Here is a 14,192-nt window from a genome sequence, read left to right on the forward strand (position 1 = left end):
TGTGGGCAGGGCCTACCTTCTGATGATAATCTCTACCATCAGAGCTGTGGGAAGGGCCTTGAAGTTGAAGGGGGGTTGCAGTGCATGCGCATATGTACACAATATGCCAGCCTTGAAACTATCAGATGCTGATACACCCAGCAGACAAGAAAAAAAACCTGCCAAAACTGAACTGAACTGGACAGCTGAGAGAAATATACCAGCTTATACACAAAATTTTAACACAGGTGCGACAGTAGTTAGACCTCACAGGGTGCTCATGTGACGAAATTCAATAGAAAGAAGCTTACAACTACAAGGTTTGTTAAGACACAGCAGTCAAGATATGCAATAAACCAACTGAACACAGCTGATCAGAACCTGTCCGTATGATAATAATATTTTGCTAGGCCCAAAAGCAAAATTTGGGGGGATAATTACAGGTATTTGCTGATGGCTCATTTTGAAAAATCACACATTTCTTAGAAAAATAGCAATAGGAACAGTGATGGGCAGTATTACAGCAAGGGCTTCATATTTTCCTCACACATGACATTAGTGGGACATTAATAGCTTATTAATGCATCCATTTAGAAGTACCAGACTGTAACTTTTACTTTGTATAATGCACTTCATATTATATAATAATAATAATAATGCACAAGACACTTTGTATTGTGATTATGCGCAAAACAAGTTAATATGAAAATGAACGTGTGCACATAGCTTTAGATTAAATATAGTAAAACACCATGGACTGTGGAAACAATAGTTAAAGTGGTGTACCACTGCTGTTGAGTAAATGTACTCAGTTACTTTGGTTGCTTTCTACAGTTAATGAAGTTTTAAGGTGCGTTGTAAAGATTCATGTGAGGAAAAATGGCCCAGCCTTACAAATATCTGCATAAATGATTCATGGCTGAGGAAATATTTCTCAGAGTGGCTGCTGCCAGGCAGCTGTTAGTGGACAAATTTGGCTTGCATCGACTTTTCTTCGGACAGGGGGCAGCAGAGATACCGCACACTCGTGAAAATCTGCTCTCCCCTTCACCACCACCAACAACACGGCTGCGTAATCAGTCAGGTCCAGGGGCTGAGACGCACCGAGCCACACAGCGGTTTGCTTGTTGATAAGACTCCTTGGAAGAAGAGAACCGCAAACTATCTTCCTGCGACGTTATTTCTGCCTCTAAGCTGGACTTTTGGGACGCGTTACGGTTAAAGAGGAAAAGACTCTTGACTGTCGGGAAATGAAAATTCAAATGGATTTGTAATTTATTGCTTTTTTTTTTAAAGAAATTAATTTGGGACACACTTGGAATTATTTTGACTTTGCTTCCTTTCTAAATCTCTTGGATATTTTAAAAAAAAAGTATTTTTCTAAAGTGTAGACTTTAATTGCTTGGAAATTTATTTTGCTAAAATGGTCTTATTCTTTTCATCTGAGCTTTCAGCCAAAAACGGACACTTCAGCGCATCAAGGTGAACTTAACTGAGTGAACTAAACCGGACTTTGAAGAGTGAACTAAAAGTAGGAGGCTTACTGTCGCTCTCAATTTTTTTTATATATTTCGAGAGGAACTTGGAAAAAAAAAAGGTTTGGTGCAAGCTGAGCGGATTCTTCTTCATCTTTTGGGAACACCTCTGCTGTGGGACCGCGGTGTGGACGGACGCTCGCACGCGCGCGCAGTCTCGCAGGGCGAGCCGCTGTCCCCCCGCGCGCAGTGCTGAGGAGAGAGGCTCTCTCGCGCTTCCATAAATGCCCGGTCCGTCGAAGAGGCTCGAGGCTGGGCAGCAAGATGAGCTCGTGGGTACAGCTGCTGCTCGCGTTACTAGCGGTGTGTCTGCGGTTTGGCGTGGCCGAGGTGAGTTCAAATCAAAGTTCTAGAAACCTCTTCGGACACTTAAGAGGGATTAGTGGTCCCTCTGAAATTAGAGCACTATAAAACAAATGTAGCACCAACGAGTGAAGCCGCAAGGTTTATCTAAAAGTTTACGGCAGGATATAAAACACAACAGTGTTGTGGAGTCTTTATTTATTTATTTATTTTTGAATAGTAGTATATATGTATATAATACTCGAAGCATATAAATATATTAATGGGCCTATATGCGGTAGCCTACTGTATATTTTCTGGCTAACATTGGGCTCTGACTCTTGTAGTCTGTTTTTTTTTAAATTTTGAGTAAGCATATCACTCCAACTACAATGCACATGCTGTTAAAACTGTGTCATTATTTTTTAAGCTCATGTCCGCCTTTAAAAAAAACAGCCAAACAAAAAACCTCCAACTTCAGACTCAGTCTTTCTCTTACTGCTTCTCTTCATACAGAAGATAACTGTTATTCCTCCCCATTAACTGGCGTTATGAATGGATGCCCAGGGGCAGACACATGCAGGGGTCAACCTCTGTGGGTGATGTGCAAGGAAACGGGCGCTGCCATGATAGGCTCATTTACAGCTGGATGCTTCACCACGTGGTGAAGTGATGCATTTACAGATGCTGCTGTTCCAGATATGAAAGGCAGCCGGTGCATTCAAACATACATTAACACCATCCTACAGAGACCACATTTGTTGTTTCTGTACTTTTTTGTGTGACTTTTGTTTTTATGATTATATGTTGCTTCCTTTTTTAATCAACACCTTCTTTTCTCTTGCACCATGTTCTATGCCAAAACAGTGTTTTAGAAACAGGTGAAAATCAGCCAACAACAGTGAATATATAAAGGCAGAAAAGATGGATAAAATCTGGTGAAGTCAAGCAGGAAGACTAAACTTAACCACGGGTCTCATCTAGGTCAAGACTCACTTGACCTAGACAACAATATTATGTTCATTTTAGAACAAATCCTGTCCACTTTTCCTTCGCTGATATGAAAGTTTGATTTTATCAGTCTTCTGCTTCTATGCAGATTTCATCTGTGTTTCTGACCCAGGCAATTCATGTCATGTCAATGGGGTTAAAGCACAAATAGTTAACAAGTCAATCGTGGGAAGTGAAGGCTTAAACAATGTTTTTACAAAAGCAAGAAAAAAGGCATAACTGATTGAGTTAGTTTTCTGCCATAGAACTGGTATAGTTTGTTCCCAGAATAACTTATTCAATTTCAATTCAGTTTTACTTGCATATCGCCAAATCATAATAATAGTCTACTCAAGGAGCTTTATATTGTAAAGTTTTAAGACCCCACTATAATAAAGAGAAACCCCCAGCAATCAGACAACTACCTGTGAACAGGCACTTGGCGACAATGAGAAGGAAAAACTCCCTTTTAACAAGAAGAAACCTCCAGTGTAACCAAATAAGGGGAGGGGGGGCATCTGCCGTGACAGATTGGGGGTGAGGGGAGGAAGACGGGACAAAAGACACACTGTGGAAGAGAGCCAGAGATTAATATTAACTAATGATTAAATGCAGAGGGCTGTATAAACACATAGAGGTTAGGTTAAAAAGGTGAGCGAAGAAGAAACGCTCGGCCCATCACTGGGAAGCCCCTGACAGCCTAAACCTATTGCAGCGTAACTAAGGGAGGATTCGGGGTCACCTGATCCACCCCTAAATATGTGCTTTGTCAAAAGGGAAAGTTTTTGATAAAGAGAGTGTCTGTCTCTTGAATCCAAACTGGGAGCTGGTTACACAGAAGAGGGGCCTGAAAGCTGAAGGCTTTGCCTCCCATTTTACTTTTAAACACTCTAGGAACCACAATTAAGCCCACAGTGTGAGAGTGAAGTGCTGTATTAGAGTAATACAGTACTATGTGGTCTTAAAGACAAGATGGGGCCTGGTTATTCAAGACATTGTATGTGGTAAGAAGGATTTAACAGGGAGCCAATGAAAGAAGCCCATATGGGAGAGGTATACGTTCTCCTGTCAGGACTCTCTTTTCAAAGAACTTATGCACATGTCTGTAAAAAGAAAATAAGTTACAAACACAATAGCTTTGCAAATGCTGAACTGCAGTATATCTTTATCGTGTAAAGCCCCTGAATCTTTAAACATTTGTTTTATTGCTTCAGTTTTCTTCTTTCATCCACTCGTGTACATATAAGTAATCTTCCATCATTATCACTGCCTCACATAAAAGTACATTTTAAATGTATATTTAAAGATGACGGTTGACTTTCCTGTCGTCAAGCTGTCTTTCCATTCCACTGCTTCTGCAGGCACCACATGTAAAAGAAGACTTTGACAGTATTTTTGAAGGAGAAAGTCACAAAAGGCTTTGAAGGTATACAACCTGGAAATTCCCCACGTGTGATTTTAAAGTTTATGGCACGGCAACTGGGGAAATAATAGAGACTGTATGTTCAATTATGGTCTTTATTAAAAGAACTTCACCAGAAAAAAATCTGCTGGTATATAAAGTGGTTGTCACGTATAAAGCTGTAATGATCATATGCACCTAGCCAAGGACCACCAGAACGGAATTTAGTTTAAGCTAAATTGTATCAGGCCCCTTTCCAAGTGCTGATGCCAATTATGACAGTGGAATTAATTAAACTCACAGTTTCTGGCACATGCCCATATTGAGCATGTGTCAGCATACTTTCAGGGACTACATGTGAAACCTCACACATGTGCTATAGCTGCTGCTGCTGCTGCTTCGCCGGCAGCAAACTCGACCCTCTAATTATGTACAATTAGATGTTCCCTCTCGTCCTCTGCCCACTGCAGCCGCTGCCTGTACCTGGCATTCTTCAATGTGTCCATGAGTTCTCCAGGGGATGGGGAGTTTCTTCAGGTGATAAATACTGCAGTATGTCAAGTCTTGTGTTTTTTTTCTGCCATAATTAGCAGAAAAAAGGGAGAAAACATACCTGAATAGTTCAGGTATAACACACAGTTTGGCAGGAGTGGTCTTTTGTGTTGTAGATTAGCAGCTGTCAAAAACAAATGCTTTGTCAGCAGAAGCTAATTATTCCAAACAGGCTAACTACTGCAGACTAGCTACAGCTGGATTTTGAGATAGTTTAATCTTTTCTTTAAGAAACATTAGCTTTTTATCCTTTTTCAGAATGAATAAGGTGCTGCTGTAGGTATTAAAATGACATTCAGCTCTATATTATTATTATTTTTATGCTTCTGCCTGCAGGAAATATGAAATGCACCTATAAAAAACACTTTTCTTAACCTTGATAATTCACCTTCATGCCATAGGTGCTCATTAATCATTATCAGAGTGTGTTTACATAGTCTGCCAGTCCAGTTTGCATCTGTTTACATCTGCTTTGTTTATCAGAACTGAAATGTTTATTTAATATTTCCTGCTTAGACACAAATTGTCATGACAGCAGGCACCACCGTGAACAAAAGCACACGTCCTATAATTAACATCAGACACAATTAGCCAAGCAGGCAGCTTTGCTCCATTGGCAAAAGGAGGAAATAATCATGACGACTCCTCAGGGGCATCGGCAGCTCCGCAGCAGAGATGCGAGTGTAATACAGCAGGCATTTCCCTGCTGTATTATTTGACTGTCTGAAAATCTGAGCAACAATGGGGGAATGTCAGTGGCAAACAGTATGGGCAGGGTGAGAATACTCATGCATGAATGGCCGTTTCCTTTTTCTAAAACCTGCATCCCGCTGGGATTCATTATTTTCTTCAGACCTTAAATTAATCAGTATTAAAACTAAAGTTTATTTCCAGATGGCTTTGTGTAACATTTACTGAACTGAACATGGTTCACTTAATGCCCGACGCATTTGCTCTTTTGGTCATTTTCATCGCTTCCATTCTAGCGTGAGACTCCAAAGCAAGTGAACCACATTTACAGCGCTGAAATCAATGCAAGGAAGTGCCTCGACCCACGGCTGATCCTCGTCCGTTTCAGCCCAGCTTTAATTCATCTATTATTCCTCCTTTTTTTCATCCTCTCTGTATCACTCCTTCCCCCACTTCCTGACTCCTTCCTTGCTCCTTTGACCCCTAAATGTTAGCAGATGAGAAGACACAACGCCAATAGTCATTCACCGTGCTCTTAGTGACCATTGTGTGTCCGCTTTGGTTAATTCTCCCCCCCCTCCTTAGCTGTCTCTTACCCATTAATGAATAGAGGGGTTAAATTCATGGACTCACAATGTGGGACTGTTTTTGGTTTTATGGTTTAATACTATAGAAATATTTGCCCAGATCCACCGTTTTCCTAGAAAACAGCTCCATATTCCTGTTTCTGTGTCATGGTCATAACATTGAACTGTGTGGTGAATTACCTTTCTATGAGTACACAGCAAGAGTAATAATGTAGCAGAGAAGTGTTTAAAAGCCCAGTCAATGTTTTTGAGATTTTATACATGAATACAGTTTATACATGCATCAGTTTAATCACATAGGAGCGACTATGTGTGCCACCAAACAACTTCAGTGGTTCTACGTCTACTGCAGGGATCAAAGACCATTTTCCCCTCATTTGGTGTTTTGGTGATGGGGGAGGAAACCCCATATAACATGTTGCTCTAAATTCTAGGTGTTCAAGTGAGCTGCAAATTGGAGACTGCGAATTTCCAAGGATGTCTTCATAAATATCAAATCATTCGGTGACTGTGATGGGTGGGGAAAGTGGGCACCCTGAAATGTATGATGTTTTATCATAGGATGAAGGCAATCACTGAGAACTGTGCTAATATGTGTCTCTCAAACCATGCCAGCGTGCAAGCAGCTAAACAGAGTAACCAGATGGCCCTCATTGTAGGGGTCAAAGGTTCAGCTGTATTTTAAATTTATTGTGCATAATGATCTCTGTTTCACATAACTGTAGATTTTGAGTGATAGCACATCCATGTTCTCAATCTGGTGTTTGGATTTTTGCTTTGGTAACTTTGGCAACCGTTTCCCCAGATCAGATGTTACAGATGTGGAAAAATCTCATCAGTAGCCAGGTGTGCCGGTGATGATATGTCTCAATGTCGCCTTCTTCTGTGTTTTTTTTTTAAATCTCACAAACTATCCAGAACAGTGCATCTTAAGGTCTCTTATATATCTGTGTTTCAGGAGGACGCTCTGCCTGCAGCCCTGGTGGAGCTGGTTAGAAACAGCCCCATCTCCTCAATAGAGGACCTTCAGATGCTGCTGTTCTCTGACTCCGTAGGTAAAGACCAGAGCTTTCTAATATTATTACTGATACATGCTTTGAAGCCAGAGTCCAAGTTGCTGTCTGCAATTTTACTCCAGTCTTAGTGACGTCGTAAATTGAATACCATTTTCACACAACCAGATTAAGCTCCCCTAAAACATTTTTTATTCTGTTCACAAACCCCAGTCATCCAGTGCAACCCAAAGCCCTTTTTAAAATATCTGTAGCTCTTTCCTAAACATGTATTGACATTAAAGTAAAAAAAATGCTACTCTTACATTGTTGTTGTCACAATGAGAAGTGGTTTTCTTAACACATTAGCACAGATTAAAGTTGGTTTGAGAAAGCTGAGGTTATGTTGCACTTTCAAAATAAAGAACAAAATGTTGCGCAATTAAGAAAAAAACACATATTTCCTATTACAACAGAAATACAGTAATAAGTGGTAATTATTGCATTTTTTTTTACACTATTTGAAATAAGGAACCACACCTGTAATAAAACATACATCAGTGTACATGACGACAGAAACACACAGAAGATTTATTAGATTTATAAAAGTGTAACAACTGGTTGCCCTCGGACTGGGTCTCTTATTTTGTGACTCAAATGTGACATCGGCTATGCCCCCATCCTCCTCCCCGCTCTTTTGACACAAGCTCGTGTTTTATCTCTCCACATACAGAGGGCGCTAAAAGCCCTTGGATTATATATATGACGCCCCATGCAAAAAAAATGAAATGCTCATGATTTGTCTGGGACATAAGTCAAATGCTGTTTTTTGTTTCTGTTTCAGATGAGGAAGACGAGACTTCTGCAGCCAATGGAGGTCACAGGCTACCAAGGAGCCTTGGTGAGCCCTTAACCCCCCCACAAAACTTCAGCCAAACTTCCTTTTTATTCCCATCAATATATTTTAGAAGATATTTTTTTGTATTTGAGATGTGAATGTATTGTGAATGCCTGAAACCCAGCCTCTGTAATTGATATTTGCTTTTGGTCTTTATCTTTTGACTTATTTGAGCTACCCTACTAAGTCCTAATGTGCTTAATAGAGGACATCTTGGCCTCTTCAATCACGCCTCACGTGTTTGGGTGTTTTCTTTAGCTCCAAAGAGGCAGAAAATCACAAAAAAGTTACACTGGTAGATAATTTTCTCCTCAGTTCTCAAGAGGTTATAACAAAAAGACTTATTATCTGTATGTGGCTCTTCAGATCTTCACAGAAATTCTTCCTAGTGTGGATAAATGTTACTCTGTTCATATTCATACAAGATGAATAGAAGGTTTTAGTGCCGCCATGCAGATTTTCCTCATGAATGTAACAGTACTCAATCCTCATTAGTAGAGGAGTCCCTTCCTTGAGTGTTCAGTCAAGTTTCCTGTGAAGTGATTAATGTGACAAGTATGGTTTCAATGATACGGTTAAAACCCTTCCCATTAAGTGTTTTTTTTTTCATTATTATGATAAAGCAGATATCTGAATTACTTGTCATTAATCACTAACCGTCTGGTTGGCTGAGAGACACTAATGGGCCTATGCTAATCTTTGCCTTTTGATGAGAAGAAGCTCTAGCATATTTTCTTCTTTGAAGCTTCGTGCTTCAGGTCTACAAGCTGCTGAAGTGCTAATACTCAGTACTGACAGGTGATCAGACAGGAGCTTGTGTTTTACTATCGCATAAACAGACATGAAAACAAGGTAGTCTTATTAAAGTGGATGAATGAGCAAGCTGGAAAAAAAGAAAAAATGAATTTAGTGCTGGATGGATGTTTGATATACTAATTTAACACCACTTCTGCCCTAATACTCATGTTCACTTGTGTCTCATGGCTCAGATGCCCAGCCGGCCCAGCAGGCTCTGTGTAAAGTTCGAACAGAAGTGGTTGAGGTCACAAGGGCAATGTTGGACCGGAGCAATGCTAACTTCCTGCTATGGCCACCCTGTGTTGAGGTGCAGCGCTGCTCTGGCTGCTGCAACACTAAAAGCTTGCAGTGTGTTCCTGTTGTCACACACAAAAGATACTTGCAGGTAAATAACATCACACAGAGCTATATACACATACATGTATACACACGCACATCCGTTAGTGCTGTTCTCAGAATTGTTTCCTGTTCCTCCCATCTTATTCTCAAACTCCGTAGGTTATGAAGGTCGAGTACATCAACAAGAAACCCACTTATGCTAAAGCAGTGGTGTCAGTTGTGGATCACGTGGAGTGCAGATGTCAGACTGCTCCTCGTCCTCCACCACACAAGAAGAAATCCTCTCGCAGGCAGCACGGCTACCTGCATCGAAACCAGACGCATAGCCAAGGTCATGCACACGAACAGGTGGACCAAAACTCTGCTTACTATCATTATTTTTCAGAATTAACACTTACTTTTGCCTCTTTGTCATAACAGTGCAAAGCAATAGAATTTTTATTTCCAAGCATGACTGTGTTGTAGCCTGTGCACTGCAGTGCATGTATAGCTGTAGATAAAATAAAAGTAAAATGACTTTTGTTTCTTTTTTTCTGACAAGGTTAAGGTGCATTCCAAGGATGAGCTTCATCAGTTGGATGAGCTCAAACAGAACCAGAGGGCCCACCTGGAGGATCTCCTGAAGCAGCAATGGAGCCCCAGAGGAGACACCTTCACTCAGCCCGGAGAAGGATACAGTCTTGCTGGGGAGGGCACTTCTCGTTCTGGAGAAGCCGTTCTCTTTGCTCCACACTGGGCTCATAACATCAGCAAGCTTGTTGAGGCTAAAGAAACTGAGAATGTGGAGAGGAAGGATGGCGTGGTCTCAGATGCCAACAAAACTGCCTCCTCAGTGGATACAGCTGGAACTAAGGTGAAGAACAAGTTGGTAGAAGGTGGGAACGGGTTGCACATCAAAGTTAACGAGGAGAACAAAGAGACACAAACACACAGCCCATTGTGGCAAGAAGACAAAGGCAAATACCCAAAGATTCACACAAGTGGATTCTCTCAGCATGTTACTCCTGAAACAAATTTCAGCCCTACCGAGGAAACCGTCACTGACACAGTTAGGGGCAGGTTCCGACCTACCAAAGAACCGAACCCGGAACCCCGTGAGCTGGCGCGACAAAGAGAAAACGAGACTCCAGAGGAGGAGAGGATATTACAGATTGCGGAAGCCAAACTGGAGGAGGAGAGAAAAGAGCTTCTGCTTCTCCATAAAAAGTTGGATGAAGAAAAGGAAATACTGAGACAGCAGCAGATGAAGCGAGGAGAGGAAGAAAGGCAGAAAGAAAAGGAGACAGTCAGTCGGCACCTACATGGTAAACATCATCCCAGTCACCAAACAACTCAGAAACCAGGTAACAGAGATTATTAAACGTTTTTTTAATCAGTGCAGAATTAAGTAAATTGTTCAATTAACTAAAACAGTGTGTTTAAATTACTTAAGAGTATATTTTATCACAAGATTGTATATAGAGTCAGGACCACTTCAGTCAAAAAAGATATTTCCATTTGCAGTAATTCATATTTATGTTATGGTTCAGTTGTGGGACTGTCCCATAGTTCATGCACACATGTGGAAAGCATGAGGCCCCCTCCCTGTGCATACATTTAAAGCAAAAGGCTGATTGCTTTTTAAGTAAGACACAGCATGTAAAGGAAAAGCTCGGATGAAGTTGGGTTGCAAAGCAGCCTACAGATTGCCAGCAACTGAGTAAACAATCAAAGTGAGCTGGCACTGACATCAGCTGATCTGCTGAGTTCGACTGAAGCCTGTTCAAGCCAATGTTATGCACAGCTTTTGTAATTTTCTCTTACACTCTTTGTAAATCTTACAGAGACAACAACATCGACAACTACCACAAAAAAGCCATCGGCTCCTACGGCCCCCAGACTCCCAACTCGACCACAAAAAACAAAAAGGATGAGGAAGAATCGCAGACGGATTAGTAAAGCAGCCATGAGAGCAATGCTGATGTAGAACTAAAAGAAACCCAGGTTAGTTCATAGAATATATAAAACAAAACAAAACAAAAAACAATTATAATTCTGCTTTATGTTTCTTATTGTAATCCCATCTTCCTGTATTTCTACCACAGGGACACAAAGAGAACATGGTGCATTTTGTGGATAACCCAGAGAAGACCCAAATGGACTCCCTTTGTACAAGTATTTATTCATTTGTCAGTAACCTGCTCGTCCTGTGAGATCTCAGTAACACTACTAATGACTGTCTGGTGAACCTCTACCTTTACTGGGAGTAACAGAGGAGGGGGAAACAAGAAAATGGAGTGTAAAGAAAAGGTGGTCCTTCTCCAGAGAATGCTTGCTTCTTTGACAGTTGATGGTATGAAGCAACAAGTGGCACCCAAAGACTGATGAACTGTGTGCAAGCACTGTGCCTGTGGGGATATGAAACTGCATTGCTGTAGAACTGTATAAAATAGTGCAATTTCAAAAGTTTCCTTGGAACCTTGTCTTGATATCAGCAGACAGAAACTGCACTTAAATGTTGACAGAACCAAGTGTATAAGGAGTTTGTTGCTGAAAGCCTGGATTGTTTGATAACCACAGTCAGATTAGAATAAGGAGTATATCTGGTGTAAAAATTAACCAAAAAAAGCCTAACTTAGCTGTTTTTCTAATTGGATAATATAATAACAGAGATTATTATATCGTCAACACACTGCAGGAGCAGAAGAATTTCCATGTGTGATATCAATTATTAGCTCATTAAAAATGATGGTCTCTCTCAAACCGTATTTAATTTTATGTAACTCATTGCAAACACTGGAATTACACTTATATGGGTATAGAAAAAATATAGTTTTGCATTAATGAGGTTTCCTTGTCTCAAAGTATTGTCACGGGTGAAACAAGAATTGGCTTGTGACCTGACTGTGTGCTGTGTTTCTTATTTATTTGTTGCTACTGTTACTACTCTCTATAAAAAATACTGCAAACAACATGTGGCTGAGATAGAGTCCGAAAAAAAAGATTCATTGTGTCATAATAACTGTGAGGTTTAAACAAAGGGACAGAACATAAAAAAACTAATCCTGTCAGTTTACCCCAGTATCCTGTTCAGCTTCAGTGTCAAATAGTGCGTGCATGTTTGTTTTGTATGCCTGTGTGGTTCAGTATGTGTTTCTGCTCACATCTATATTCTTTATTTGAGTTTTTTTCCTTTCATACAGAAATGTCTCTCCCCCACCAGATATGTTTTGGTGCAAGCAGTCACATTCATTTTAAAGTCCTAACCCCAGAGTATATTTCTGTAGAGAGCCTACAACACATTATATTTGATTTCATTTACAGGCAACTAAAAGAGTGAAAAGCAGTAACTCAAGGGTTAGCTATTAAAACAAGAAAACTAAGATAAACTTTACAAATGTTGTTGTTTTTATGACCTTTCTGTTTCCCTTAATAACAGCATGTAGAAACACACTGATGCTATTTTGTGTCTGATAATTTAGAGTCAGAACATTTTAAGTTATTGAAAAAAGGCTTGTATGTATGTTCCTTATACCATCTGACAACTGTTACTTTTTTAAAAAAAAGTGTTTTCTTACCTGATCTGGTGAAAAAAAGAGAATGTTTGTGATAACTTTGCCACATAATGCTATTTTCATATGGGTATAAGAAGCTAATGTGCTTGAAACTTCTTTGTATGTGTTTTTATTCCCTTTCATTAATTCAAGGCAGTTAAGCCCAGTGCTACATGCTTAAATGATCGTGTTTCCTCCAAATACTAAGTGGGTACTATTTCTTTTCATCATGTTTAGCATCTTACTTTAGCATATCAGCACATGAAATTACTAAAAATTACTAAACCATAGACTACTTGCTATAATGTCACTTTGACCTTTCATTTTATGGCCATCACCATTTAGGCCCTTTGGAGCCTGGAGACTGGTCAGACAGTTGGCTGGTTATCAGTTAGCAATAGCTTGGCTAGCAATATGCATAGCCTGAATGTTTTTGGCACAGGTTCCTGATAATAAGCAGTAAGTGATATACAAGTAAATGCAAAAAAGCATTTAAAAATTGCATTATAAAGGACAAAAAGACAACTCAAACAGCGGCTACAGTTAGCTGAAGTGAAGCCTCGCAGACGGCTAGCAACATAGTTAGCTCTCACCTCAGTATTTAATAAGCTATAACTTTGAGGCCCAATGAGTCAGTTATGAAGAAAGAAAATGCAGACCAAAACCTTTTATCTAAATTGAGCTATAAACTTGTTTTGTACATGTTTGGGCTCATCTTTCAGTTCAACAAACTGCAGTTTTAGTCATTTTACGCTAGCTTCATTTTGTTGTCAAAAAAATGACATAACATTAATCAGGAGTATCATCAGTTTAGCCACCCAGTAAAGCATGGATAGTTTAAATATTGACTGGATGATGGTGATAGATGAAAAGAAAATAGATCATATTATTTGGTTTGGACCTGAGTGCTGAGACTGTGAGACTATCCTCATTCATGTGGGATTTTAAGGCTGGATACAGAAATGTTCATAAACTTATCACTTTAGTTTATTTTTTATATATGTAGCTGAGCTGTTTAACCTAAAACACCCCCAACTCTTCAGAGGCATCATTTTCACCTTACCATGTATATTTAGAAATGTACAGTGGGGTTTGTAAAGTGTGAGAGGAAGAAAGGGGAAAAAAAAGCAAGAGAAGAAAATGTGGGGGTTGATGTACTGTAGGTGAACTCTGGCACACACTCTCTCTGTAGTTTGTTTTTCACAATTACCCATTTGACTCTTGGCTGCAAAAACTCCCCAACTCAGCAGCCAGCTGCACTGGTATGTTTGTGAATTATCGAGCCAATAAGTCATCACGGCTCCTGTCATCATATCAGTCATACAAGGAATTACTTGACATAATAAATACTAATGTCCTGAATAGTATAGGGTTAAAGGGATTATTTGAATGTGGCTGCGAGTGCATATAAATAAGACCTTGTCGTTTTGCCTTAATCTGCATAAATCACTATGCTGGATCTCATATTATTGCGCCTGTAAAAAATGACAGTTATGTAAGGGTTTGCTCTGTATCTCCATATGTGATTCAGTGATTCGTGCATTACTTCCAGCCCCCCTCTCTAACACCGTCAATCTTGCACAGGCATACTATTCCTAAACAGCAGGCCATCTCC

At 39.9% G+C, this 14,192-nt stretch overlaps 1 protein-coding gene across 1 annotated transcript; it reads left to right on the forward strand.

Annotated features, from left to right (window-relative positions):
* The first annotated feature begins 1,074 nt into the window (after window positions 1–1,074).
* Window positions 1,075–12,768, forward strand: pdgfbb (platelet-derived growth factor beta polypeptide b). The gene is made up of 8 exons (XM_005750149.1): window positions 1,075–1,844; window positions 6,976–7,072; window positions 7,854–7,910; window positions 8,897–9,090; window positions 9,204–9,392; window positions 9,586–10,387; window positions 10,868–11,027; window positions 11,129–12,768. Exons 1-7 carry the CDS (start codon window positions 1,779–1,781, stop codon window positions 11,008–11,010), a joined length of 1,548 nt encoding a protein of 515 aa, XP_005750206.1. The 5' UTR covers window positions 1,075–1,778; the 3' UTR covers window positions 11,011–11,027; window positions 11,129–12,768.
* The last annotated feature ends 1,424 nt before the right edge of the window (window positions 12,769–14,192 follow it).

The sequence above is a fragment of the Pundamilia nyererei genome, unplaced genomic scaffold, assembly GCF_000239375.1.
Source record: "Pundamilia nyererei isolate P.nyererei 1_Seehausen unplaced genomic scaffold, PunNye1.0 scaffold00264, whole genome shotgun sequence".
In the NCBI taxonomy this organism is placed as follows: Eukaryota; Metazoa; Chordata; class Actinopteri; order Cichliformes; family Cichlidae; genus Pundamilia; species Pundamilia nyererei.